The 26105-nt window shown below is 37.1% G+C and overlaps 2 protein-coding genes and 1 long non-coding RNA gene across 7 annotated transcripts in view; 1 reads left to right on the top strand and 2 right to left on the bottom strand.

The window, feature by feature from the left end:
* The window catches only part of Brf (Brf RNA polymerase III subunit), a 168098-nt gene that overhangs the window by 124900 nt on the left and 17093 nt on the right, over window positions 1-26105 (bottom strand). The window lies entirely within an intron of this gene.
* Window positions 1-26105, top strand: part of lute (BTB/POZ domain containing protein 3 lute) — a 95994-nt gene that overhangs the window by 67699 nt on the left and 2190 nt on the right. For 2 of the 5 annotated variants that reach the window (XM_073960015.1, XM_073960014.1), the window contains exons 3-5: window positions 22832-23422; window positions 23501-23648; window positions 23711-24385. In XM_073960015.1, the coding sequence (XP_073816116.1) occupies window positions 22832-23422; window positions 23501-23648; window positions 23711-24385 (1414 nt within the window). Of the gene's footprint in view, window positions 1-5537; window positions 5983-14849; window positions 15262-15509; window positions 15787-16029; window positions 16319-22831; window positions 23423-23500; window positions 23649-23710; window positions 24386-26105 lie in introns of those variants that run through there. The other 3 variants (XM_073960017.1, XM_073960016.1, XM_073960018.1) reach the window with 3 other exon arrangements.
* On the bottom strand, window positions 5426-9284 carry LOC141389027 (uncharacterized). The gene is made up of 3 exons (XR_012408973.1): window positions 8403-9284; window positions 7951-8348; window positions 5426-7905 (listed from the first exon to the last, which is right to left on the bottom strand). It is a non-coding gene; the product is annotated as an uncharacterized lncRNA (long non-coding RNA).

The raw sequence follows: 26105 nt of genomic DNA, 5'->3' as shown, positions 1-26105 counted from the left end.
CGAAGATGAGCCTTATCGGTCCCCTCCTTCAGGTACCTTCCCCACAAAAGTTCAACAATTTTCAGAAAAATTGTGGCCACGATAACTCTTGAAGGGAGTGAAATATTTGGTCCATACTTTACACATCCTAATATATGTTTCAGATATAGATCAGGTTTGAATATGGACTATATTTGTTCACTCCTTCGGATACCTCCCACACAAAATTTCGGATAAGTTCACTTTAAGACCTGGGGCTCAATTCTGTTTCTATGAAAATGTGAAAAGAAAACTTTTTTAAAGGAGAAAACTGTCAAATGCAAAAAATTATAAAGAAAAAATTTTTTAATTAATTAGAAACGAGCTTAATGACCTAATGATGCGAGTGAAAAAGGAAAGCCGACGATACGAACCCACACAACCACCACTATGTGACATGCATGTTTCGCCTTCGGTAAAGGCTCTTCAGACATATCAGCTGTGGGGCGGCTTCGATATCATCTAACTTTTTCTCTTTCAAACGCAATTTGTTTTTTTACAACGCTGAATATTTGTTCAATCATTGTATGGCTTTCATGACGAAGTCTTTGAAAGTTATAACTCATATTATGAGTATGGCTCTGAACACTAACACGCCGTGACAACACTTTTTTCCATGTGTTTTCAAGGACGTGGGTTCGAGTCCCAAATAATAAATAAAAAATAAGAATCAGCTTGAGCCAGGCTTGGGCTCGAACCCACGTCCTTGAAAACACATGGAAAAAAGTTCTGTCACGGTGTACCGTTTTTATATTTGCCGGCATATACATACGTACATATTTCGAAGGAATTTGGCATATCGGCACGACACCCATCATAAAGGCCTCCACTCACTGTCAATATGCCCGAAAGCATTTGTGTTAGTATGTGTAATTTTTTGTAAGTTTGAGAATGTATGTGTGAGTTTTTCAAAACTGATGAAAATCAAAACTGTTTTGATTTCAAAATTACCCACCGCCAGTCTGGTGAATCGTGTTTATTTTCAAATTGTCAGTATACCATTTGTAAAAACAAATAATAATGCTTGTGACGGCACAAAGAAAAATATAAAATTAATTCATTTTTGGAGGAAAATTTCAATATTTTGGGTATTGACTGAAGGCTTTGCTACACACTTGTCATGCATACGTACACATAAAGGGGTTCATAGGCCCGACAGCATGACTGATAGTGAATGGAGGCCTTAACTTTTCATTCATAATTTTGCGTTTTAATTTGACCGATTTTTGTCAGTAACTCAAAAATTAATTACAGAATTCCACTACAGCATAAAATATTACGTCGATATAACGATGTACGTTTGTATGTTAAAATCAAGATCAATTTAAGATAGAGTTTTATAATTTTGTACATAATAGGCTGTTTATATTATAGCTTTCTGCCGGCTTATAGTACGTTTATATATAACCGGATTTAACAAACCCACTAGATTTCAAATGTCAATTCCTTTATGTATACGTCAAATAAATCCTCATTAAGAAGGTTAACCCTGCAAAAGGCTATAATATAAACATGGCCTTAACCTTCTTTATGAGGATTTATTTGAAGTATACGCAGTGGAATTGACATTTGAAAACCAGCGGGTTTGTTAAATCCGGTTATATATAAACGTACTATAACTTGAAAAATGAGTTACAGAATTCCATTACAGGTCAGATTTGACCAAATTAGAAGGAGGTTATAGCCGGTTTATATTATAGTTTTTTGCAGGGTTAACCTTCTTTATGAGGATTTATTTGAAATATAAGCAAATCCTGTTATACATATGGGCAAATCCCAGAAACAGTCTACCAGCCAAAATTTTTTTTATTTTATCCAAATTAATTTATTTTTCCACAGAAGATTAGACTGGATATCTAATTTTAGAAATATGTTAAAAACTTTTTTTTTCTATCATTATTAACACAAAAATTATTACAAAATTCTACCCTACCTCAGGTTTTTTAATTTTATACAAAAATTGTACATTTTTTACATGTTCATATTTATACTTTAGTGTTAACATAAATGGTAAACTCAAAAGCTATATTGTTATTCACTCAATTCTCTTACATTTTGACAGAAAATATTATCTTTTACTATTTTGGAAAAAGTGAAATTAGGTATGAAAAGACAGATCCAAGTGGTGTAGCGTTCGTCACGAAAAATTATGTTTTTTTTATACTGTGGGCAGAAATTTCTTTTTTTTTTAAATTCATATATAAATTTAAATTAAATTAATATCCTGCTTTTAAGGAAATAGAAAAAAAATCTACAATAATAAGAAATAAAAAAATTACAGTGCATTAATTTCTGTAGCGTTCGTCACGATTTGAGTTCTCCCAAAAAATAAAAAAAAAATTTGCCTTTTAATTCTGTTGTCACTTTCTCTTGTATTCTATTTTTGTTTTATTCTGTTTTCGTAGCGATTTGAGTTCAGTAAATTGTTAAGAAATTAAAAAAATTAAATGATATTTCAAAGTTATATTTATTTTCTGATGGATGTGCAAGTCGATTTAAAAACAAATTCATTTTAAGTAGTATACACTTTCTCAAAGAAAAATTTGAGTGGAATTTTTTGCAACTGCTCACGGAAAGGGTGCAGTAGACGGAATCGGAGCTGTCCTAAAGAAAAAAAAATGGAAAATGGTCAAAGCTCCGAATATTGTTCTTAATAACGCCCATGATTTTTTTTTTTAAATTGGTAAAAATGAATACAAATGGTATTTTCATTTTATATATAAGCAGAAGTTATATACAAAAATCAGCTGGAATTCTTTCGGAGAGATGGGCTAACGTTAAGAGCATTCCCGGAATTAAATGCAAACATTATTTTTCGTCATATAACAAAAATGTGCTCAAAATCGCACTAACGTCAGATTCATTAAAACATAAAATTTATTTATAGACATATACGCATTGATAAACTTATTTATGAACATAAAATATGACTTAAATAACGTTATTTACAAGAAATATACATTGTTTCGTTAAAATAAATACACTGGTTATTATTTACTATATACTGGAAAAAATGTAGCGTGCATCACGTAGCGTGCGTCACATTAGGTTCGCTGATTTTGGAAAAAAAATACAAAATTGTTTGCCTAAAAATTAATTGTTTTAGAATTCTCTTATATTCATCTTTCTTTTAAAATTTTCATTTTGTGTGCTTTATTATGCAAAATTTGCTAAAAATTATGAAAACATAGCACAAGGTCGGAAGCTACTTCCACTTTTTGTGGCGTGCGTCACAATAACTTATAATCAATTTTTCCCCTAATTATACTTGTTAAAAAAAATTGTTTTATGGCATTTGAAAGTGCTCTCAAATTCTATTAAATACCATGTATAGATTCAATGCATCTATCTGGAAAGTTCAAAAAATGTTAATATTTTTGCCCGAAAACGCGTACAAATGTAGCGTTCGTCACGCAGGATTTACCCATATATAAACCCTGCAAAAAGCTCTAGTGCAAACGGGGTATTAGACAATTAAATCCTTATGAAGTAGGTTAATAGCCCGTTTAGACTTGTCATTTTAAATCGACTCGATTTCTAAATCCAACTTTCAAATCCTAGTTGTTTAGACTAGTCTAAAATGATATAAGATGCCAGTCAGCTGAACTTTGTTTACGTATACATACGCGAACTTGCAAAAAGAATTGCTTGAAAAATAAAAATGGAATACTGCAAAAAATAATCTGACAAATTGCTATTAAATATGTTGTTTACAATTTATATTAAATTAAAGCTACATCCATTTTATTTTTATTTAATATTTTTTCTATTTTTCCGCTTCTGTTTGTTTTTGTGTGTTTGTGTTTACAGTTATTTGAAAAATGTAAATAACAGGTTTATAACTTTTTTACAACCGCATATCCCTGTCTCATATTTGGATGAGCTTTTGCATAATATTAGATAAAATCTTAATTACAAGGCGATTCGATAGAAAAAAGCTCACTCACAAAAAGCTTTTAAAGTTTTTATAGATGAGCTTTTTGGAAAAAATTTTGGAGTCACTTTATGCACACACACCACACGACATATCCAGAATGACATAAGCTTTTGTTTCTCACCAAATTTTATCGTCATATTATTATATATATAACTTTATATCATATATAGCTTTATTCCATGTATAACATAAATTGAAAGTGCTTTGTGCGGGACCTTTTTCAATATTTAAATGGAATAAAAATTATTTTAGCCATTAATAGGCAAAATGCCACTTATTCGTGCAACAGGAAAAATATTTGGAGCAAATTTTTTAATAGGCAAAATTTCATTCACTCTCGCTACAGGAAATCATTTTTGAGAAAAAAGGTAAAAAATTCATAACCCTAGTAAATAAACGACACATGAACATAGTTGCCAATATTGGTACAGACTGCAATAGTTGCATTTTTAGGAGCAAAAAGCAGTGTTGTATATCAAAATATTTCGATTTAACATTTGATTTAATAGCCCGTTTCCACGGTACGTCGTTCGTTCTCTATTCGTCGTTCGACCCTCAAATACGAATAAATTACTTGATTCGCCATACAAAATTCTGAGAACGAACGAAGATTTTTCTATGTTGTTCAAGTAGAAATACTCTCCGAACAACGATAAAATATGTCCCATCCCTAACAAATGAGAGAATTTATCGAAAATAATAATTATGACATGTCTAAATTCAAAATTGAAAAATTTGTTGAAAACACAAAAACTTTTAGAACAAAGGAAAAATATGAATGAAAATTAATGAACTAAACGTTTTATATAGATGCAGAAGGAAGATGGTTGTGTTTCCTTTTTAATTCCACACACATTTCTTGTCCATTAGTTCAAAATCGCGTAAAAAATCAGAAACAAAAAGGAAACAAATAACTGAAAGTCTGTATACACAAACATTGTTTTGACATGTCTCTCTCTCTCTTTAATTATGAAAATAGAAAAATATAAAAATATATTGAAAATACAAAATTACTCAGAATTTATGGAAAAAATAAATGAAATGTGTGTAGATAAATATAAAGATACATTTGAAGGAAAGTCTACTGTTTTTCCTATTCATTTTATATTTTATGTGTTTTCGGTTCAAATTTTCGTGAAAACAAGGAAACAAATATGAATGAAATTTTGTTTATGTTTCTGTTAATTACGAATGGTGTCGTGGAAACGGGTTAATTCGTGTACGTCGTTCGACAGGCGAACAACGTAATTGAAACGCTCGTGTGAACATGACATAAAACAAACCCAAGTTTTGAGTTGATTTAATTTTGTATGGTAAATCAGGGTGGATTTGGGTGGATTAAGCACTTAAATCGAGATAATGCCCTTAATCATCGTATAAGGTTATAGTCTAAACGGGCTATAACCCGACAAAAATCTCTAGCAAAGCTTTTCGTTCCTGATATCACATCTGAGGTTTCTTTCACAAATACATTTTGTCAAAATTTTCACAATTGACGGCAACCCTTTAAAGTGGAATCAAACCAACTAAACTTTCTGGCAACACCGAAAAACTTTGCATTCTTCTTCTTCTTTTCGCCAACACTCACTTTCCATTGTTAACTGAATGTCAAACAAAAGAAAAGAATAGGTAAACAAGCTAAAAAAATAACAACACAACAATTGACAACAACCCAAGCCAGTCAGAGAGAGAGCGCAGGAGTTAGCTGCAGAGAAATTAGTGTCGATAGAACAAGAAAAAGAAAATTCCCAGCAAATAAATAAAATTTATCGGAAAATTTGTGTTTTTGTGTGTCCAAGCTGGCATTAAGAAATCGAAAAATGCCAAGATAATTCAATTGAAAGCCAAATAATTAAAAATCTAAAGAAAATCGATATTGCAACAGGGCTGCGACACAACAACAACGAACGGGAACGCCAGAATTACCAAAAGTAACGAAAAACAACCAAACATGTCTCAATGGCCTATGATTATGGGTAATAAACGAAATCAAGAGGCCATGTCACAAATGAATGCCTGGATTAATGGTGAGTTCAAATGTTGGGTGCTTTTTGAGTGCTTACAACAAAATGTGATGTGAAAATGAAAAACAAATAGGTAAAAAATACATACTGCATACATGGAGGAAATAACCATTCAACAATGCAATTATCACTTGAGAATTCGAGACACCACATAGGCAACTTCTACAGTCATTATATTATGGCATACAAAAAAATTAAGCTAGCTATTCATTGTTGTCTCTGTTATAAACACACGAACGCCAGCAGTTTCCATTAGCAAAAAAAGTACAGACAAGTGTGTGCTATACAATGTGAAACGACGTTGTTGTAGGCGCCAACGTTAACATTTATGCCACCATTATACATACAACCAGCCAAGCAACAACGACGTCATGAAGAGTCTTGTAGCCACCAGCCCGATGCTTGCCACCTCAATCAACTACGTCATCGTTTTGTTATTTTGTCTCGTGTGTGCTTTTTTCCAACTCATGGAATCGTACCAGAAAAACAAAGAATGTTGTTCCTTCTTAGTTTTCTTCTTTTTTATTGATTTTTTACTTCTTCCATTCGTTCTCCATGCATCCATCCATTCAACCCTGCCCCTCTTTATGTTTTGAACGTAACGTCATTTCATTCATTTAAAATAACAGCAAAAAAATGGATGGAGAAAAACGGAACAAACACAGAAAACCAGCTGCCTAGCCAGGCTGTCTTTGCACCGCATCATATCCCCACACCTTTTTAACCACTTTACTATGGGATATGCAATTTTTAATATTTTATATGGTTTCATGTCAAATAAAGTTTTAAGGGGTTTGTTATTCTTCTTCGTATTGTTGTTGCTGTTGTAGTATGTGTTTTCCCCTTTTGTTCCCAACCATTGGCGTTGTTAAGTCAGACAGTTGGACGTTCAGTTGTTTGGTGAAAAGTGTGCTCTTGTTTTGGCTTGCATATGTGCTGACTTTGTATGACCCAAGTAGACAAGAATCATCAACATCATCGCCACCACCGTCGTAGTCAGTTTGTTCAGTTTGTATAGAGGTTCTAGACTATGAACAACATATGCACCTTGTACACAAACACTCTCAGACACACTACACTTACATGGAACTCATGCCATATCTCTACTCTAAATCATCATACATTGTGATGTGAATGAGGAAAATGACAAAATAAACACAGTTGGAAATGTATGTACATATGCCTGATGGTTAGTTTCTCTAAATTTTTGGAAAGGGGGGAATTGTATGAGGCAAGTTGTTATTAGCTTTCTTTATAGCGACTAGCAAGATGCCCTAAGTTATAATATTAGTTTGCAAAGTTGAATTATTACACCAACGTCGATCAGCATGCTTGGAGAAACAGTCAAAACGCTAAAACCAAGCGGACAGAATTCCTCTCATGAAAACAAATTATCACCCTGAGCGTCCCGAATGGCACAGCAACGCGATCAAATACGTCCTTCGTTTTTTTTTTATCAAGTTCGACATCTAACGCTCTGCAAAATTAACTCCAAACAGCAAAAATACTACAAACTGAATGACAGCCTCTAGATTCAAATGCCAAAAATTGTTCAATATAGTTTAGTCTCCAAGATGCTATTCCTGTAGTGGGATTCTACAACACATTTTTTGGTTACCGACAAAAATCGGTAAAACTAAAATGTTTATAATTGCGGGAGTTAACGAAATTTGTTGGTAAATAAGCGACAAAGTTGTTGCTAAATTCTACTAATACATCAATGTTGTCGACTTTTATTTTTCATTGATAATTTTGCGTTTTATTTTTAGCGATTTTTATCGGCAAACAAAAAATTAGTTACGGAATTCCATTCGGGTCTCTTAGAGGTTGGATGGACATTCTCAGGTAAACTAAACTTAGCTGGTCCAAAGAAAGTTAGGAGTCTACGAAGGGTTCGTTCCCTCGCCAATAGCCTTCCTGTCCATCCTGCCCCTTGCGGCAATATTCATCCTTTTTTGGTTGTTGTGTAACGGGTCCCCTTGCGGCAATATTCATCCTTTTTTGGTTGTTGTGTAACGGGTCCATTTAGAAGAGTCGACGACTTGTTCCCTAGCCTCGACATCAAAGTAAACTTGGCCACAGGGGCTTCTGTGACGTCCCGACTGTCGGTTACATGGGTGTTTTTGCGCTTTACACTTTTGCCAGAGTCGTTCGGGACCAGAGTCTTCAGAAAGGCGTGGATGAAGGTGTCTACGATGTTCTCAACTAAGATGTTGTCTGTTTCTCTTGGTTTCCTGAATTTAAAATTTCTACATTCGTATCCGAGTTAACCATAAATTACTAATGTTACAACAGGGTAGGGTAACAGAACAGCTTCGCTGCTGTTGCGCCTTTGCCAGCGCTGATGTTATTGATGCGTTATCGAAGATCTATGCGTATGTATGCTGGTGGAAGATATGCCCAAGAATACCTCTCTATCCCACGGAATATCTCATCACAATCTTGCATTATCAGTTCACGCAGTGCATCAAAGTTTTCTGCCACAACTGTCGTTTTTGAAGCGAACGACGCCCACGATTGAATTCACTAAACCAGATTTTCACAGAGCCTAGGATGGATGTTCTTCATCGCCATGCAAATTTCATCGATGCAGTCTTGTTGTGATAATTAATGCACGTCGAAAGTTGTGGAAAATTATCTCACGAAAATGTTCACAAGTTAATTACGAATTTGCTTTCTGAGAAGGAGGTCTTCTTCACCCAAAGCAAGGTACATGATAAAATAAAAAGTTGCCCTCAGGTGGATAACATCTTCCTTTCAGACTCGGTAACTGATCAAGCCAAATCCTCTAAAGAAGCTAACAGTAGAAAAGACGAAACCTACTGACCCAAGCAACACGGTGGAATCAATCTCTGTTCCCAGAAGGGAATGACGAAGGGTAAAGAAACTACTCTTAAACCAAAAGACATCCGTAAAGGAGATCCCAACTCAAACCCGAAAGACAAGGCACGGTGCTCTTGAACCAACTTTAAATGAAGGAAGCTTACACCTGGATTTTTTTTGGAGATTCTGAAACAGCAGTGTTCATACATGAGAAAAATCCTAAAACAAGAAAAAAAACGCTGAAAGGAATTTTAAATAAATCGCGGTTAAAGTTCACATTTTTGGGGTTTTTTAGGTTTTCACGATTTTGCTGGGAAACCACAAGTCCTAGCAAAGAGCACCGTGAAGGATAAAGCGGTGGAACAATCGGGTCTAGGAACTTGTAAACAACGCAACACATGGTCGTACGTCAAACCGTACTGAGTACGTTTATGCTAAAAATGTCACACTTTCCAATGGGATGTCAGATGGCACCTAAGCCAAAACCCCAATTTGTTGTCGTCACCGATTGTTAATTTATGTATGGGATTCGATAGTAAACATATTAAAACTAAGGAAACCAACAAATTAGGTAAAAATATTGGAAGGTGTGGACGTGGCGTCCTTCCAAAAGACGACAAATTTTTCTCAATTTTGGAAAATACATAATTTTTCAAATTTCTTGAGAATGAAATAGCTATTTCTTGGAAACTACAATAGATATTGTGTTCATTGTTTTTTTGTTATGTGTGTAGGATGTTGCCTTTAAAAACCGTTTTAGTATATTGCCGTAGCGTTTTCGCGAAATAAGCTATTTTATTTTACCTCCTACTACTAAATTTTTGTGAAATTCCAAATGAAATGGGCTAGAATTTTTAGGGAAGAGTGTGGAACAAAGTTTCGTTTTCGCCGAATGATGCCTGCCGGGCTATGTAGATCCACGCTTTCGTTTAGCCCCCATAAGGAATTTTTAAGATATTTGTCCCATTTTACCACCGAATTGGTTGTAATTTGGTATTTTGTGACACCAGAGGCCGTTCGGACTCGGCGATAAACAGTAGGTCCCATATCATTGAGCTAATATAAATTGGGGTGCACTCATTGATATGAGAGAAGTCTCCCCTGTCCCGTCTGGAATGTTTGTGGAACAATTATTATATTATTAGGTTTAGCCATTCTATCGTAAACTTAAATTTAGATAACGGATTTGTATGTAAAATAAAATAATAAAACCTCAACTGAATTCAATACTGATGGTCATTGCGACGAACTCTGCCTGGCATTCTTTGCTATATCCATATAAAAATTAAATGTGTTCTAAATGCCCATAATGATTAATATGCTTACTAAGGTCAAATGGCTAATGTTTGTTTTTCCATAAAAGTGAGGCGCACACGCACATACATACACTTTAGAACGGAAATAAGGATAAACATTTATTATTAACATATGTTTGCTTTTTGTTGGTTGTTGGGTTGCAATGAAATCGATATTTTGTGTATGAATTGAGCAAACATTGCAAAAATTATGAGATATCCAAACATTTGTTTTATTGAACTCGCCCCAAGGGATATTAAAAAGTCATGTTATGTTTACCAGATACATGCGTCATGCGTTTTTCGTACAAATAACTAACTCAAATTACAAAGACAATATTGTTTTAGATTGTATGACCGGGGAGGAGATTCGCTCCCAAAAAAATATGTCCGTTCAACTTAAACCTTACGGGACCATAAATATTTTTATGAATGAGTTTAACAATTCTAAATTCAGTTCTGAGCTAATATGGCTTATTGCCGTTCACAAAATCTTCCAAATTTCTTAAAAGAAAATGTGGTAAAAAGAACTTTCAAAACTTAATAACCAAGTCGTCTTGTATTCTGGCAGTCTGTTGATATAAGGATGCAGCGGTTTGTTTTACCTCAAACAATAACTTTTGAAATATCACTGGAGTAGGTTTTCTTATTTCTCAGTTTGTTGGACGAGATCCGAATCTACATTCTGAGAATGAAGGAGGTCTTCTTCATCAGAAGCAAGCTAATGATCATGAGAAAATTCTTACCCTATTGTACCCTGACGCGAAATTCAGGTGGACAAGATCTTTCTTCCAGACACTATAGCTCTGGCCTAGGCCTCTAAAGAATTGGCGGCGGAAAGGAAAAAAGTAGAAAAGGCGAAACCGTAGAAACAAGGTGTAGTCAATCACTGTTCCGAAGCCGAACCCAGAGAGGGTTGAAGAAGGCTAAATAACAACCTACCCCTAAAACATCGTAAAGGAGAAGACAATCTGGTCTTGGAACCTGCACAAGCTGCAAAGATGTCAAAGTGTTTGGGCCGACTGAAAAACAACAAATCTCCACGACAACAAAACTGTGAAACGGATGTGTTCTTTTAAAGGTCCCCAGCCTTCGTCTTCCTATGCATCATTCCTTAAACAGAAAGCCATGAATAAGCTCTGTACTGAGAAGATACCCAGCAAAATGTTTGCCTCCAAAGATGCAGTTAAATGATATGTACAAGTGATCTGGATGTGCATCAAATTATGCATTTTCACTGATGATTTTTACAAGAGCGTGACTACTGAAAGATGCACTCCAAAGCACTGCATTTTAACTAACCCTTTGGCACTGCATTTTAACTGACCCTTTGGCATTGCATTTTAACTAACCCTTTTGCACTGCATTTTAACTGACCCTTTGGCATTGCATTTTAACTAACCCTTTGGGGTAGAATAGGAGGCAGTCCAAAGCACGTGTTTGGTACAGGCATTCTGCGGAAATTGTGCAAGCCATTACAAAATATGCCAGAACAAATAAAATGCATTTATTATTTGTGCAAAACAAAAATATTAACAACTTTATTACATTAACACAAATTATGAAAATTCTCCATTGAATTCAATCGCAAACATGCGTGTTTCCTCCGCTTGCATTTGTTCCAAGCTGAACTGTTTTTGCTTCATTTGCTAAATGGGTTGTCTTCCCATCACCAGTTAAGATTTCGACACGTACTCCAACAGCACTCCATTCGGAAATTTTCTTCTGGTGAGTTGCCGGAAAAAGGTTCACAAATTAAATATTATTTAAATATTAAATATTATTTAGTTTGTATTAACAAATGTTTGGACATGTTAACACGCTTATCTCTTTTTGGAAAATGAAAGCCGCTGCCTGTAGAGATGTACAATCTGATTTATGTACATATAGGGATCTCTAACAACTGCTAATAAAATGTAGCGAACGGAGTGCCTTTTTCACGACTCCGTTTGGACTGCATCCGGATGCTGTTAAATTGTGAGGAATTGGAGTGCCTTTTCCACGACTCTGTTGAACTGCATCCGGATGTTGTTAAAATGTGACAAGTGGATGTGATTCTTTGGATTGCATCCAAATGCGGTTAAAATGTGAGGACTGGAGTGTCTTTTTCACGACTCCAGTTGAACTGCATCAAAACATGCCGTGACAGAACTAGTCCACATTGCACTACTTCCAATTTATTTTGCTGGGTAGCTTACCCACCGACAAAGGCGCAATAAAGCTTATGTCAGACCGGCCCAACGATGCCCGCTGAGGACTTTCGAGTGATAATCATCGACAAAGCAGATCCTGATTGAAAAAAATCAGCGAAAGCCAATGGTTGCAAGAAATCGAGAGATGTTCTTGTTGAGGCAGTTAATGGACTTGGTGAAATTTGAGAGGGGGCTAATCTCGCCGCGATCTCCATATCTGGAATACCATAAAGGCTTTTCCAGCATGGGTTCTTCCCGCCTACAGTGGAAAGGGAGCTCATACTGAAAATGCTGGTGTTTCAAAATCCAGATCTCCTTTTATCTGGCTGGACTAATACTAGTAGCCTAACCCGTAGTAAGGAGAATGGACGTATGGGCATTATGGTGGCTACGGATTGACATGGATTCGGTTACGCCTGAATCCATTTCACGCAAATCAGTCAGAGTAGGGGAAACAGCAAGCGTAACGCATCCCGCAGATTAATCTACATTATTGTAAAACTGCTGCCGTCGAACTATTCTTGTCTCTCACGAATTCTAAAGTAGACATTGTCTTGGTTCAGGAGCCATACATCTACAAGAATATGTTTTTGTGGCCTAAGCAATGCCAATGTTGACCCCTTCGCTTGGTCAGGAAAGGGACAAGGTGAGGGCCTGTGTAGTACAGTAATTACAGTAATGGAGACATGTGCACGGTTAAACTGTTGAATGGTACGGGAAAGGCCGCACTCATGTCCTCAGTCAACATGTCTTTGAAGGACCCTGATCCACAAAACCTGGGTGTCCGCAAGATGATGGGCGTGTGTAACATTGTTCTTTTGTGGGGGAGGTGCCACAATGAATGAGAGACGCACCGGATCTATGTCTAGAAGAAATATTACGATGTGCAAGTTTGAACCTAATGGGGGAGTATTTCTCTCAGGGAGTATTTTTCGTGCACACCATTCTAGCGAAAATTCGTGAATTTTGTGGGGGAGGTGCCGAAGATGTGGACGGACTAGATCTCAGTTTGGACAAAATGTCACTAGATATAAAGTTTGGACCAACTTAGTTGATCCGTTCGAGAGTTTTCGTACAGACACGCCAGATCCACAGCAGGGCTAAATCCACTCAAAATTTTCTGAAACTTGTTAGCCTTAAGGCTGAAGGTTTAAAAAGAACTGCAAAATGAATAGACTTTAGACCAGAGTAAGGCTATGGGTCTTTCGTGAGCGTAAATTTACTCTCGCTTACCACTTGTGTAGACTCCAACTGGTGGTGAGCGTGAGTAAATTTAAGCTCACGTGAGTCACATTGCCTTACTCTGCTTTAGGCCATAGTTTGCAATTTTCGACGTACGTAGTTTTCTCTGAAAACCACCAACTGGTGGTGAGCGTGAGTAAATTTACGCTCACGTGAGTCACATTGCCTTACTCTGCTTTAGGCCATAGTTTGCAATTTTCGACGTACGTAGTTTTCTCTGAAAACCACAGAATTAATTTGGACGGAGTTTCATACCTTCCGAGATAAGGGTCACGGGCTGAGGTTATATTTCTGCCGGCCAAACCAATGCTTTTTTTTCTACTTCAGTTTCTATTAAGAGGAATGCTGTTAGATTGATCATAGCTTCCCTTAAACCTGCCATTAAACACCTTTTAATGATTCCTTCTTTCCCTAAGTATTTCACAAATGTTGTTGTAAGTTGTAGTAAAAGCTACGAATCAATCACAACTAGCGCTAAAAATTCTACTTGTTCTAAAAATACTTGGAATTTTTGACAATTTAGGCCCCCTCATTCAAAATTTGACATTTTCGGAAGAAGAACAAAAAGCATCGGACATCACTGCTGCTGCATAATCATAAAATAATACAACACAGCTGTCGTGTTGGCTAATGCCTCTGACAGACTGGTGGTGGGGCTACATAAGTTATGAGATGCCACATTTAAAGTTTATTTTGGTCACATGGACACACATCTACAACATTGCATATATGTATATGGTGATTTTGTTTTTGTTGTTGTTTTTTTAATATTTCATAAGTGAAAAGATGGCATGGATGGATGTTGGTTGGGACGGACGGACGGACGGATGGCTGAAACATTAAACGGTGGAAACTCGAACAAACAAAAATCAGAGAAAAGATATATGCATTGCCTGCCACAAATCTAGACATATTATTTGTTCTTCTTCATCAACACAGCCTAGAAGAGTAGACCTCAGGAGTAGTAGTCATGTGTTGTGATGGGAAGGCAGTTTCAGTCAGTTGGTTTGTTTGTTTGGCTAGGAAGGTAAAAAACGGAACTGGATGTAGGCAAGGAGACGGAGACGGCACCTTTTTTAAGTTTGCTGCAGAAACGATGACGACGACAAGCTATTTGTTTTTTTTTATCGTTTGCGCCTTCTCTAGTCTACTGTGTGTTTGGGGAGTGTGTGTGCTTGTTATGTTGTCCGGAAGAAAACACCACCCTCCCTCTTTTGGACTGCTTACTTGTGTTTAGCTTCCTTTTTAGCCCAAAGAAGAAGTGTGCGACGATGACGACGACGACGACGACATCACAATAAAGTTCTTCCCTATTCTTAGTTAAAATTTTGATTTCATAAAAGACACACACAAAACATTTGTCGTAGCCGCCGTCTTTCGTTCGTTCTTTATTTTTCGTGGAGTTCTTTTCTTACATATAATTTTGTTTAATGCGGTTATTTTTGTACCAAATACTCCACACTCCAATTTTGTAAAAAAAAGCCAGCCGCCACAGCAAGCGTATTTTTCGTACATTTATTCTTAAAACGTGAATTTTCCAAACTCACTCTTCCTCCCCTCCACACATCCAACACAGAAAATTGAAGTGAGGCCAAAGAACATGTGTATTGTTGTTCGTTGAGCTGGACGGACATCAGCAAGCAGCAGTTTTGGACGTGGTGGAGAGAAGACGGAGGCGAGTGGTAGGGTACCTTGGGCCCTGCTGCTCCTCAGTCTCGTAAAAGAATTGAGTTTGTGCAGTTTTTTTGTTCTCGCTTTTTGGTCGTTGTTGTTATTTTATAATTTTCGTTCAAGAGTCAATATTATTGAGGTGTTGTTGGTTGAAGTGATGGCACGCGCTAAAAACAGTTGCACCAGTAGACCCGCGGTATCACCAACAAAAACAACAATAACGTCATCATCATCATTGTTGTCGACGGCGACGACGTCTTCTTCTGTGCCATCACCATCATCACCAGCACCATCATTATTCATTAAGAACATTGTGCCGCCACCAAACAGTCGACAAAATACTATAAAATTTCAAAACGGCAAGAATTAAAAACGACAAAAATACCAAAAAAAAAATATAATAATTTGTGCGTGTTCTCATTTTGATCAAATCAAAATCAGTTAAAAATTGTTCTTGTTGTGCGTGCAGTTTCTTTACATAAATATTATAAATAAATATATTCGTTGTTATTGTTGTTGTTATAACACTTTACCAAAAAATGTCATGGTTTTATATCGTTTCATAGATATATTGGATGCAATAGGTAAATAAATATAACACAAAACAAAGTGGTTGGAAAAGTGCTTTAAGGCTTGACAAACAACAAGGCAATTGATAATAAAAAACAATTACAAAATGCACGAAAAAAACATGGTTGTTAAAATTGTGCACAAAAAAGAATTGCAAAAAGTAAAACTAATATGCCTTTGAAAATATTGTAAATTGTATTGCCTATTACGACATTCGTAAAGAGACTATTGCCCTCTTCTTGGTGCTGTGCTGCTGCATGTGATGTGAGTGACAATGATGTGTGCGTGTGTCGTCAGAGTTTTTGAGTTTGCCATAACAGTTTGTTGCGAATAAGTCTTAAAAAGGCAGTTCACAAAAAAAAATTGCAAAAAAATCCCTCATTTGAAAAGAAGTTTGCAAAAAAAAAAAAACGACATAACTACTTGTCTGTTTCCATCAAATCCTCTTTCATTTGTCTTCTTAATCTATTATAGAAAAAAGTGCCTACTAAAAAGGGAACCTTTTGAAATTACATTTTTGGATTATTTAAAATAAGATGCCCATAGGTATGTCTGAAGTTCTTTAAAAAGAAAAATAAAATGGATTTCCATGAATAATAAAAATAAAATTATAAAATGGTCTTACCACTTGGCAGAATTGAATACGTAAAATTTGGAAGAAAATTTAAATTAAAATTAAAAATTTGTTTTAGTGCAAAGTAATTCAAAAGCAGTCGAAACCAAAAAGTTCATATTCAAAAACATGTTGTTGTGGGAAGTCCTGGAAATTGTGAAATTTCAAAAGAGTTGTGAATATTTTATGAAATATAATAGAGAACAAATAAAAATCACTGTGCGAAATAACTCAATGTTTGTGAACATATTGGTGATGATGTCTTAATAAGCATCTAAATCAAGAGCTTATGCCGCATGGAGCAAAAAATGAAAACCCTAGTTGCCAAAAAAATAATAACTGTTGTAAAAAAATAAATAAGAATAATCGGGGCATATCTTTCATTTACCGGCAGTATTCGGAAAAATATGAAATATTTACCACATATAGTGCTTTTTATGCTGATTCCAACGCTGTATATTTTTTGTTGGGGAAATGTATACTTCCTGAGATAGGGGCCTCTGAAGTTCCGAAAATTCCCTTGTTTAAAGGCCGGCAACTTAGAGAAAATTTTTAATTTAAAAGAAAATGTTGTTCCCGTTCCCGAGATTGGCTCCTGTCCATAGGAGAAAGTCTTAAATCCACGGCCGAAGGCCGGCTATTAAAAGAAACTTACGATTTTTGAAAAAAAAAATTGCAAACTGTCGGTAAATGAAATTTGTTCCCGCTCTTGTAATAGGTATATGAAAGATTATGGATTTAGATTTTTGGCTTGTTTGGTTGATTGAATCTTCCAGTTGAATAATTAGCTCCAATCTTTTAATTAGCCCCAATTTACTATTTGAAATTATATTTTGGTTCAGTATATCTGTTATTGTCAAATGCTGTGGTCATTTACCTGACCGATTTTTTTATTTATTGTTTACAACAGTTATTGTTTATGCGTCTGATATAGAAGATAAAGATAAGGAAGTAATAATTTAATTCGAAACCCATCTACGTTCACTGTTTTTTCTACCAGCCTATGGCTGACTGCATTTGCCTGACCGATTATGGAACAAATTGATTATACGAACAGCTGGCAGAAAAATCTAATATTTTTACCACAGGTAGATCTTCTCCATCCTAATTACAAAAATATAAAGTTCTTCGGGGGGAAGTCCATACTTCCCGAAATATGGGCCTTTTAAGTTCCGGAAATTCCCTTGTTTATAAATTCATCATTATACCCTACACCACTATGTGGGGAGGGTATTATAAGTTGGTTTTGGCCAAAAAGTTTGTAACGCATCGAAATAATGGTCGTAGACCCATACTTATATATATCAAAATGAATGTCTCGACGAGCTGAGTCGATCTGGCTATGTGTGTCCGTCCGTCAGTCCGTCCGTCCGTCCGTCTGTCCGTCTGTCCATCTAAACCTTGTAATCACGCTACAGGCCGCAATTTTGATCGGATCGTCACGAAATTTTGGATGTTGATGGGGGTCCCGGAGGGGAAGAAGCCTATTGATTTTGGTGATGGTCGGATAATATTTAGGGGTCAGAAAGGGCAAAAAACGTAGCTGAATAAAAAGACAAAGTCTTTTTCTAAAGCCAATATCTCAGCTTCTATATGGGGCATACCAAAAGCAAAACCTGACAATGAAAGCAGAAAATATCACCTTTCCAATTATGTAAAGTAGGTGCTCGTAGGAGATCAAACAACGAAGATATCGCAATAGTAGCAAATAAAACCCCAATTTTCATTTTTGCGATTTTAATTATATTGACAAATATCACAGCTTTGGTTAAAAATTTTTCCAAAAGCAAAGCCTGACTATGAAAGTAGAAGATCCCGTCTTTACAATGATGCAAACTAGGTCGGCGTATGTAACCAAATAACGGAGATATCGCAATAGTCGGTAATACATCCCATTTTTCTATTTTTTTGGAAATCACGCTACAGGTCGCAATATTGATCGGATCGTCACGAAAATTTCAGGGTTAATGGGGGTCTTGCAGATGAAGAAGCATATTGATTTTGGTGATGGTCGGATAATATTGAGGGGTCGAAATGGGCAAACACTTATTTGGAGAAAGGTCAACGTTTTATTTCAAAGCCAATATCTCTGTTTCTTTAAGAGGTATATCAAAAGCAAAATCTCGCAAGGAAAGTAGAAAATATCACCTTTACAACGATGTAAATTAGGTTGTCATAGGTGCTCAAATAGCAGAGATATGGCAATAGTCGATAATGCTCCCATTTCCGATTTTTTTGTAATCACGCCACAGGTCGCAGTTTTGATCGGATCGTCACGAAATTTTGGGGGTTAATGGGGGTCCCAAAAAGAAAGAAGCCTATTGATTTTGATGATGGTCGGATAATATTCAGGGGTCGAAATGGGCAAACACTTATTTGGAGAAAGGTCAACGTTTTATTTCAAAGCCAATATCTCTGTTTCTTTAAGAGGTATATCAAAAGCAAAACCTGGCAAGGAAAATAAAAAATATCACCTTTACAACGATGTAAAGTAGGTTGTCGTAGCTGCTCAAACAACAGAGATATCGCAATAGTCGGTAATGCATCCCATTTTCCCGCTACAGGTCGCAATTTTAATCGGATCGCGGATCGCGGGTCCCGCATAGGAAGAAGCCTATTGATTTTGGTGATAGCCGGATAATATTTAGGGGTCGGAATGGGGAAAACTCATTTGGAGACAAATTCAAAGTTTTATTCTTTGTGAATATATTGGCTTCTAGTAGGGGTATTCCAACGACAAAGCCTGTCAATGGAAGAAGAAAATATTACTTTTACATTGGTGTAAAGCAGGTTGGCGAAGGTGGTCAAAGAAGGGAGATACCACAATAGTCGGTAATGCATCCAATTCTTCCATTTTTTTGCAATCAAGCTACAGGTCGTAATTTTGATCGGATGGTCACGAAATTTTGGTTGCTTATGGGGGTCCTAGAGACAAAGAGGCATATTATTTTTGGTGGTAGTCGGTTTATATTCCCTAAAAGAAATGTTTACCAGTGAAAAGCTTATGCACAGGCGTAGTGGTGTAGGGTATCACATGGTCGGCCCCGTCCCGACTATAGCCTTTGCTCACTTGTTTTTGAATGGATAATGACAATATGGGTACAATTGTAAAGCTTGCGGAATACACTATCATATGCAATACAATGTATCTTAAGACTTTCTCCTATGGACAAGTGCGAATCTCGGGCACGGAAACAAAATTTTCTTTTAAATTGTAATTCTTTTCTAAATAGCCGGCCTCCACTCGAGGATTTAAGACTTTCTCCTATGGACTGGAGCAAATCTCGGGCACGGGAACAATTTTTATACCCTCAGCATTTATGCTAACGAGGGTATATACACTTTCATACGGGAAAAATGTGTCTCATCGAAATAATGGTTTTAGACCACAAGTATGTTTTGACGAAATGTGTTTCAGACAATTTGGAGTTGATTTAGCCATGACCGTCTGTCTGGCTGGCTGGAGCGCACGATAACTCTCAAACAGATCAACCGATTCGGTCCAATTGGTTTTCGTAATATTTTGTCCAAACTTAGTTTAAGATCGAAGATGAGTTATATCGGTCCACTCCTTCCAGTACTTCCTCCACAAAAGTTCGATAATGTTTTGCGCACGATAACTCTTGAAGGGAGTAACCTACTTTGCACATTGTGAAATTTCTACTAGACTTACATTTAGTTCAAATATGGACCCAATCCGTCCACTCCCTCGGGTACCTCCCGCACAAAATTTCGGAAAAGTTCAGTTTAGGACCTGCTTTCGAATCGCTTTGATTTTTGTTGTAGTGACTTCTATTCACTGCCCTCTATACGAAAGTACAAGTTTCATCAGGGGCAAGTCCACACTTCCTGAGAAAATAGCCTGAAAGGTGCAAAAAACCCCCCTATGACATCGTGTGTAGTGGTTGGAGCGCAAGATAACTCTTGAACGGATCTGCCGATTCGGTCCAAAATTTGGCCTTCGTAATATTTTGTCCAAACTTTGTTTAAGCTCGAAGATAAACCATATCAGTCCACTCCTTCAGTTCAAAAATGTTCGGAAAAATTGTGGTAGTGATCGATTTGGTCCATACTCTACACATCCCAATATATCTACCAAATATATATCAGGTTCGAATATGGACTATATTTGTCCCCTCCTTCGGGTAACTCCCACACAAAATTTTGCATAAGTTCACTTTAAGAACTGTTCTGAAATCACTTTGATTTTTCTTGAAGCAACACGCATTCGCTGCCTCAATTACGACGGTAAAAGTTTTTTTTTTCAGGGGCAAGTACATACTTCTTGAGAAAACAATATTGTATTGTAGATGAAATTCGAAGGTGGTGCTTGTTGGTCCGCTCCTTCCGGTACCTCCCCCACAAAAATTCGAAAATAGTACGCTCGATATCTTATAAACAGAGCAACCCGGTTAAGGGTCTGTGCGAGAATCCCTTGAAAATGTTTACCTATTGGTCCTGTTTACAGCGATATCATGTTTTTCATAGGCAAGTACATGCTTCCTGATATAATGGTCCAAAACCTCTGAATTATATGGTTACCAACTGAAACGACAGGTGGTCGCGATATCTATCGAGGGGAAAGACACCCAAAAAAAGAATATGTCGGTCCATTCCTTTAGATACCTTCCCCTCAAAACTTTTTGAGTTTCTATCCAAATCCATATTTTTGTCGGTTCATACCGACCCTTAAATATATACCTTTTCTGGAAAAAAAAGTGTTTCAATTCACACAGGCTATATATCTCTGTCGGCAAAGCCGACTGATCCTTTTTTACTTGTTTCTTTTAAATTGTATATTTTTTTTCAAGTAAACAAGGGAATTTTCGGAACTTCAGAGGGCCATATCTCAGGAGTTATAGATTATATTTTTGTAATCAGGACGCGAAGATTTTAGCATGGTAAAAATTTCAGATTTTTCTGCCAGCTGTTTGTATAATCAGTTTATGCCAAAAAATATGAGAGAAGTCTTCCTTGTCACTTCGAGGATGTTTATGGGAACAAATACTCATTGTCAACGGAAGTATAAAGAATAAAATTATAGCATTGTGATAGAGGAAGTCTCTGCAGACGAGGTGGACGGAGTTTTATAGACGATCTGAAGGGACTCTTTATGGACGAGCTTGGGAGAGTCTTTATAGATAAACTGGAGGGAGTCTTTATAGATAAACTGTAGGGAGTCTTTACAGACGAGATGGAGGGAGTCGTTATCGACGAGCCAAGGGGTTTAGTTGGCTATTATCTCAGGAAGTATGGACTTGCTCACGAAAAAAATTACATCATTGGGTCATTTAATGTTGATTTTCGAAGAGAACTTCCTTATGGACCACAAAGAGATGTCCATCTGCTTATAATGATCTTATTTAAGTAGTCTATAAAATCCTAACTTTTGAATTATTGATAATTATTTGTGGTCATCCATTTGGAAACTTCTGGTCGTTTATATAGATAAGTCTCCTATTAAACCTTTCTTTCTCCAGATCGTATATAAAGAATTTTCTTCTGGTTGCCTAAAGGGTTCAAGTCGTCAAGGGGACGATATGTCCCTTCGCCTATAGCGCCTTAAATATAAGAATCAGGTCACCTAATTGAATAAATTATGAAGACTTTATAAAGACTTCCTTTTGGTCAAAATTCATATCGGTCCAGTCACCAAAAAATGACCTCGAGCCTTGGAACCTTAACTCTAAAAACCAATATTGATGACCTCGTCATAAGTCGATTTGAGTCAGGTATAAAAAAACCAAACATAAAATTCTTTCGCATGTCCATTTAAGATATAATCTAAAATTTTGCCGCAAAATATAAGCGACGAAAAAGAAGTGTTTGGCTGAAATTCAAATTATGATCCAATTCGCTTGACACCGCTCTGATAACCCCCCTTATGTTGCATTAAATGTAACAGATCAGTTCACCTTAGACCTTCTGTTCAATGAAGCAAATTTGCAATAATAAAACAAATAAAGACTTGCACACTTCTAATGGAAATTTATGTGGTTAGTGGAGGGAGGGTGGTACATACATAACTGGGCAAAATATAGCTACTACTATGTACACAGTTTGTATATACATATATGTGGTATTTGTTTATAAATAAATATGATAATGATGCTAATTGAAGGTCATGTTGAAACAGTAACATTAAAGTGAAAAAAGCTAGCTACTGGAATTGTGTGGCAGGCAACAACAGTGACACACACAACAAATTGCATTAGTTTAGTTTGTCTACTAACCCACATAGACACAAACAAAGAACCACGCACACACACCCGGGTCACATACGTACTCACAAACTTCCAATATAAACAATGAATAAATTATGGACCTTAAGCTCTGGAAAAAAATATTAAATAAATTTTCTTCTCTTTATTTTCTTTGTTTCCCGCGCCATATGATAATCGTCATCATCAACAACATCCCATTACATTGATGTCCATCACAAATAGTGGAAACTTTAAATAATGGCAATGGTATGCTGCTCTCCCCACCACATAATAATTCAGGCCATCAGCAACAACAACAGCAGCAGCAACAACAGCATCAACAACAACAACAGCAGCAACAACAACCACAACATTCAACACGTGGTAGTGGCGGTGGTGGTAGTGCTGCTGCAGCTATTGGTCTGGCCACAGCTGGCGGAAATGAACGAAATGTTAGCAGCAGTAGTGGCTCAGCGGCTGCTTCTGCCTCATCAACATCTGGGGAAAATAATATACAAATAACACAACCGATAAGTGCACCCTCATCACCCTTGGCCTCGCCGGGTGCCATTAGTCCCTCGTCATTTTGTCTGCCATCAAGTTCCACGGGATCAGCAGCAATGGGTGCCGCCACAAATGGCAGTGGCTCTTACGTATGTCCAAATGGCGTTAGCTCGAGCAGTTTATCATATGCTAATTTGGGAGCCTCAAATTCCAATGATACAGCCGATCCCAATTGGCAAGCAACAAAGGCCACAGTATTGGAACGTAATGCGGCCATGTTTAACAATGAACTAATGTCGGATGTAAGATTTGTGGTGGGAGGTGATTTTGGTAAGTTGGTTTGGTAATTAAAAAAGCTAAACGAATTGAAATTACAATACTACGCATTATGAAACCAATCTATTACAGATACCGTTCAAACCATACCTGCTCACAAATATATTTTGGCCACTGGCAGTTCAGTATTTTATGCAATGTTTTATGGAGGTTTGGCCGAGAATAAAAATGAAATTAAAGTGCCTGATGTTGAACCATCGGCCTTTCTTACGTTGTTAAGGTAAGGATATAAGTTCGATTTCAAAAAATAACAACAAAATACTAACTGCATTTTGCTTTCAGATATTTATATTGCGATGAAATACAATTGGAACCTGATAATATATTAGCCACATTATATGCAGCCAAAAAATATATTGTACCCCATTTGGCTAGAGCCTGTGTCAACTATTTAGAAGTTAAGTTAACGGCAAAAAACGCCTGTCTACTTCTCAGTCAATCACGTCTTTTCGAAGAGCCCGAACTGATGCAACGTTGCTGGGAAGTAATCGATGCTCAGGCCGAGATGGCCATAAAATCTGAGGACTTTGTCGATATTGATCTCAAGACTTTCGAATCGATTTTATGGCGTGAAACACTCAATTGCAAAGAGATTCATCTCTTTGAGGCCGGCCTAAATTGGGCTCAAAATTGCTGCGAGAAAATGTCAATTGAAGCGACGCCACAAAACATGCGTAAAGTTTTGGGTCAAGCATTGCATTTAATACGCATTCCCACCATGTCATTGGATGAGTTCGCCAATGGTGTTGCACAGACGGGTATTTTAACATCCCAGGAGACGATCGATATGTTTTTACATTTTACGGCAAAAATTAAACCAACGTTAAATTTTCCAACAAAACCTCGTGCAGGTTTAAAGACACAGGTTTGTCATCGTTTTCAATCGTGTGCATATCGATCGAATCAATGGCGTTATCGTGGTCGTTGCGATAGTATACAATTTTCGGTGGATCGTAGGTGAGTGATAAATACAAAAAAAAAAAAAACAAATCCCAAAAGGGAGTAGAGTTACAAGAACGACTATTGTCTGTCTTCTGGCGAGCGGAAGTGAGACTTTTAGGAGAAAATTCGAGCCTATGGTAGACTTTATAATAGTCCTGCAGAAGAGAGCCTTTATAAACCAGGGAAAGATAGTCGTGTTATAGACGAATCGAAGAGGGTGAAGAAGAGTTTTTAAAGATGAGTTGGAAAAGATACATATAGACGAGAAGGAGGGAGACTTTATAGTCGTACTGGAGGAAGTGGTTATAAACGAAATGTAGGGATTATTTATAGACAAGTTGTATGGGGATCGTTATAGACCAGCATTAGGGATTTATTATATACGAGTTGGATGGAGTCTTAATAGTCGGAGGAAGACTTTATAGACGACATGCAAGGAGTTTTTATAAACGCGCTGGACGGAGCTTTTATATATATGCTGCAGGAGTCTTATCGACGAGCTGGAGGGAGTCTTTATAGACGAGCTGGAGGGAGTCTTTATAGACGAGCTGGAGGGAGTCTTTATAGACGAGCTGGAGGAAGTCTTTATAGACGAGCTGGATGGAGTCTTCTTAGACGAGCTGGAGGGAGTCTTTATAGACGAGCTGGATGGAGTATTTATAGACGAGCTGGAAGGAATCTCTATAGACGAGATGAAGGGAGTCTTTATAGAGGAATTAAAGATAGTCTTTATAGAGGAACTCAAGGGAGTCTTTATAGAGGAACTCAAGGGATTCTTTATAGACAAGCTGGAGGGATTCTTTATAGATGAGCTGAAGGGAGTCTTTATAGACGAGCTGGAGGGCGTCTTTATAGACGAGCTGGAGGGAGTTTTATAGACGAGCTGGAGGGAGTTTTATAGACGAGCTGGAGAGAGTCTTTATAGACGAGCTGGAGGGTCTTAATACACGAGCTTGAGGGAGTCTTTAATGACGAGCTGGAGGGAGTCTTTATAGACGAGCTGGAGGGAGTCTTTATAGACGAGCTGGAGGGAGTCTTTATAGACGAGCTGGAGGGAGTCTTTATAGACGAGCTGGAGGAAGTCTTTATAGATGAGCTGAAGGGAGTCTTTATAGACGAACTAGAAGGAGTCTTTATAGACGAGCTGGAGGGAGTCTTTATAGACGAGCTGGAGGGTATTTATAGACGAGCTGGAGGGAGTCTTTATAGACGAGCCGAAGGGAGTTTTTATAGAGGAGCTGAAGGGAGTCTTTATAGACGAGCTGGAGGGAGTCTTTATAGACGAGCTGGAGGGAGTCTTTATAGACGAGCTGGAGGGAGTCTTTATAGACGAGCTGGAGGAAGTCTTTATAGATGAGCTGGAGGGAGTCTTTATAGACGAGCTGGAGGGTATTTATAGACGAGCTGGAGGGAGTCTTTATAGACGAGCCGAAGGGAGTTTTTATAGAGGAGCTGAAGGGAGTCTTTATAGATGAGCTGGAGGGAGTCTTTATAGACGAGCTGGAGCGAGTCTTTATAGACGAGCTGGAGGAAGTCTTTATAGATGAGCTGAAGGGAGTCTTTATAGACGAACTGGAAGGAGTATCTATAGACGAAATGAAGGGAGTCTTTATAGAGGAGTTGAAGGTAGTCTTTATAGAGCATCCGAAGGGAGTCTTTATAGAGGAACTCAAGGGATTCTTTATAGACGAGCTGGAGGGAGTTTTATAGACGAGCTGGAGGGAGTCTTTATAGA

Source organism: Musca autumnalis, unplaced genomic scaffold (assembly GCF_047663935.1).
Source record: "Musca autumnalis isolate F117 unplaced genomic scaffold, ASM4766393v1 scaffold_1, whole genome shotgun sequence".
NCBI lineage: Eukaryota > Metazoa > Arthropoda > Insecta > Diptera > Muscidae > Musca > Musca autumnalis.
Note: the sequence above shows the minus strand (reverse complement) of the source record. Positions and strands in the feature narration are given on the sequence as shown.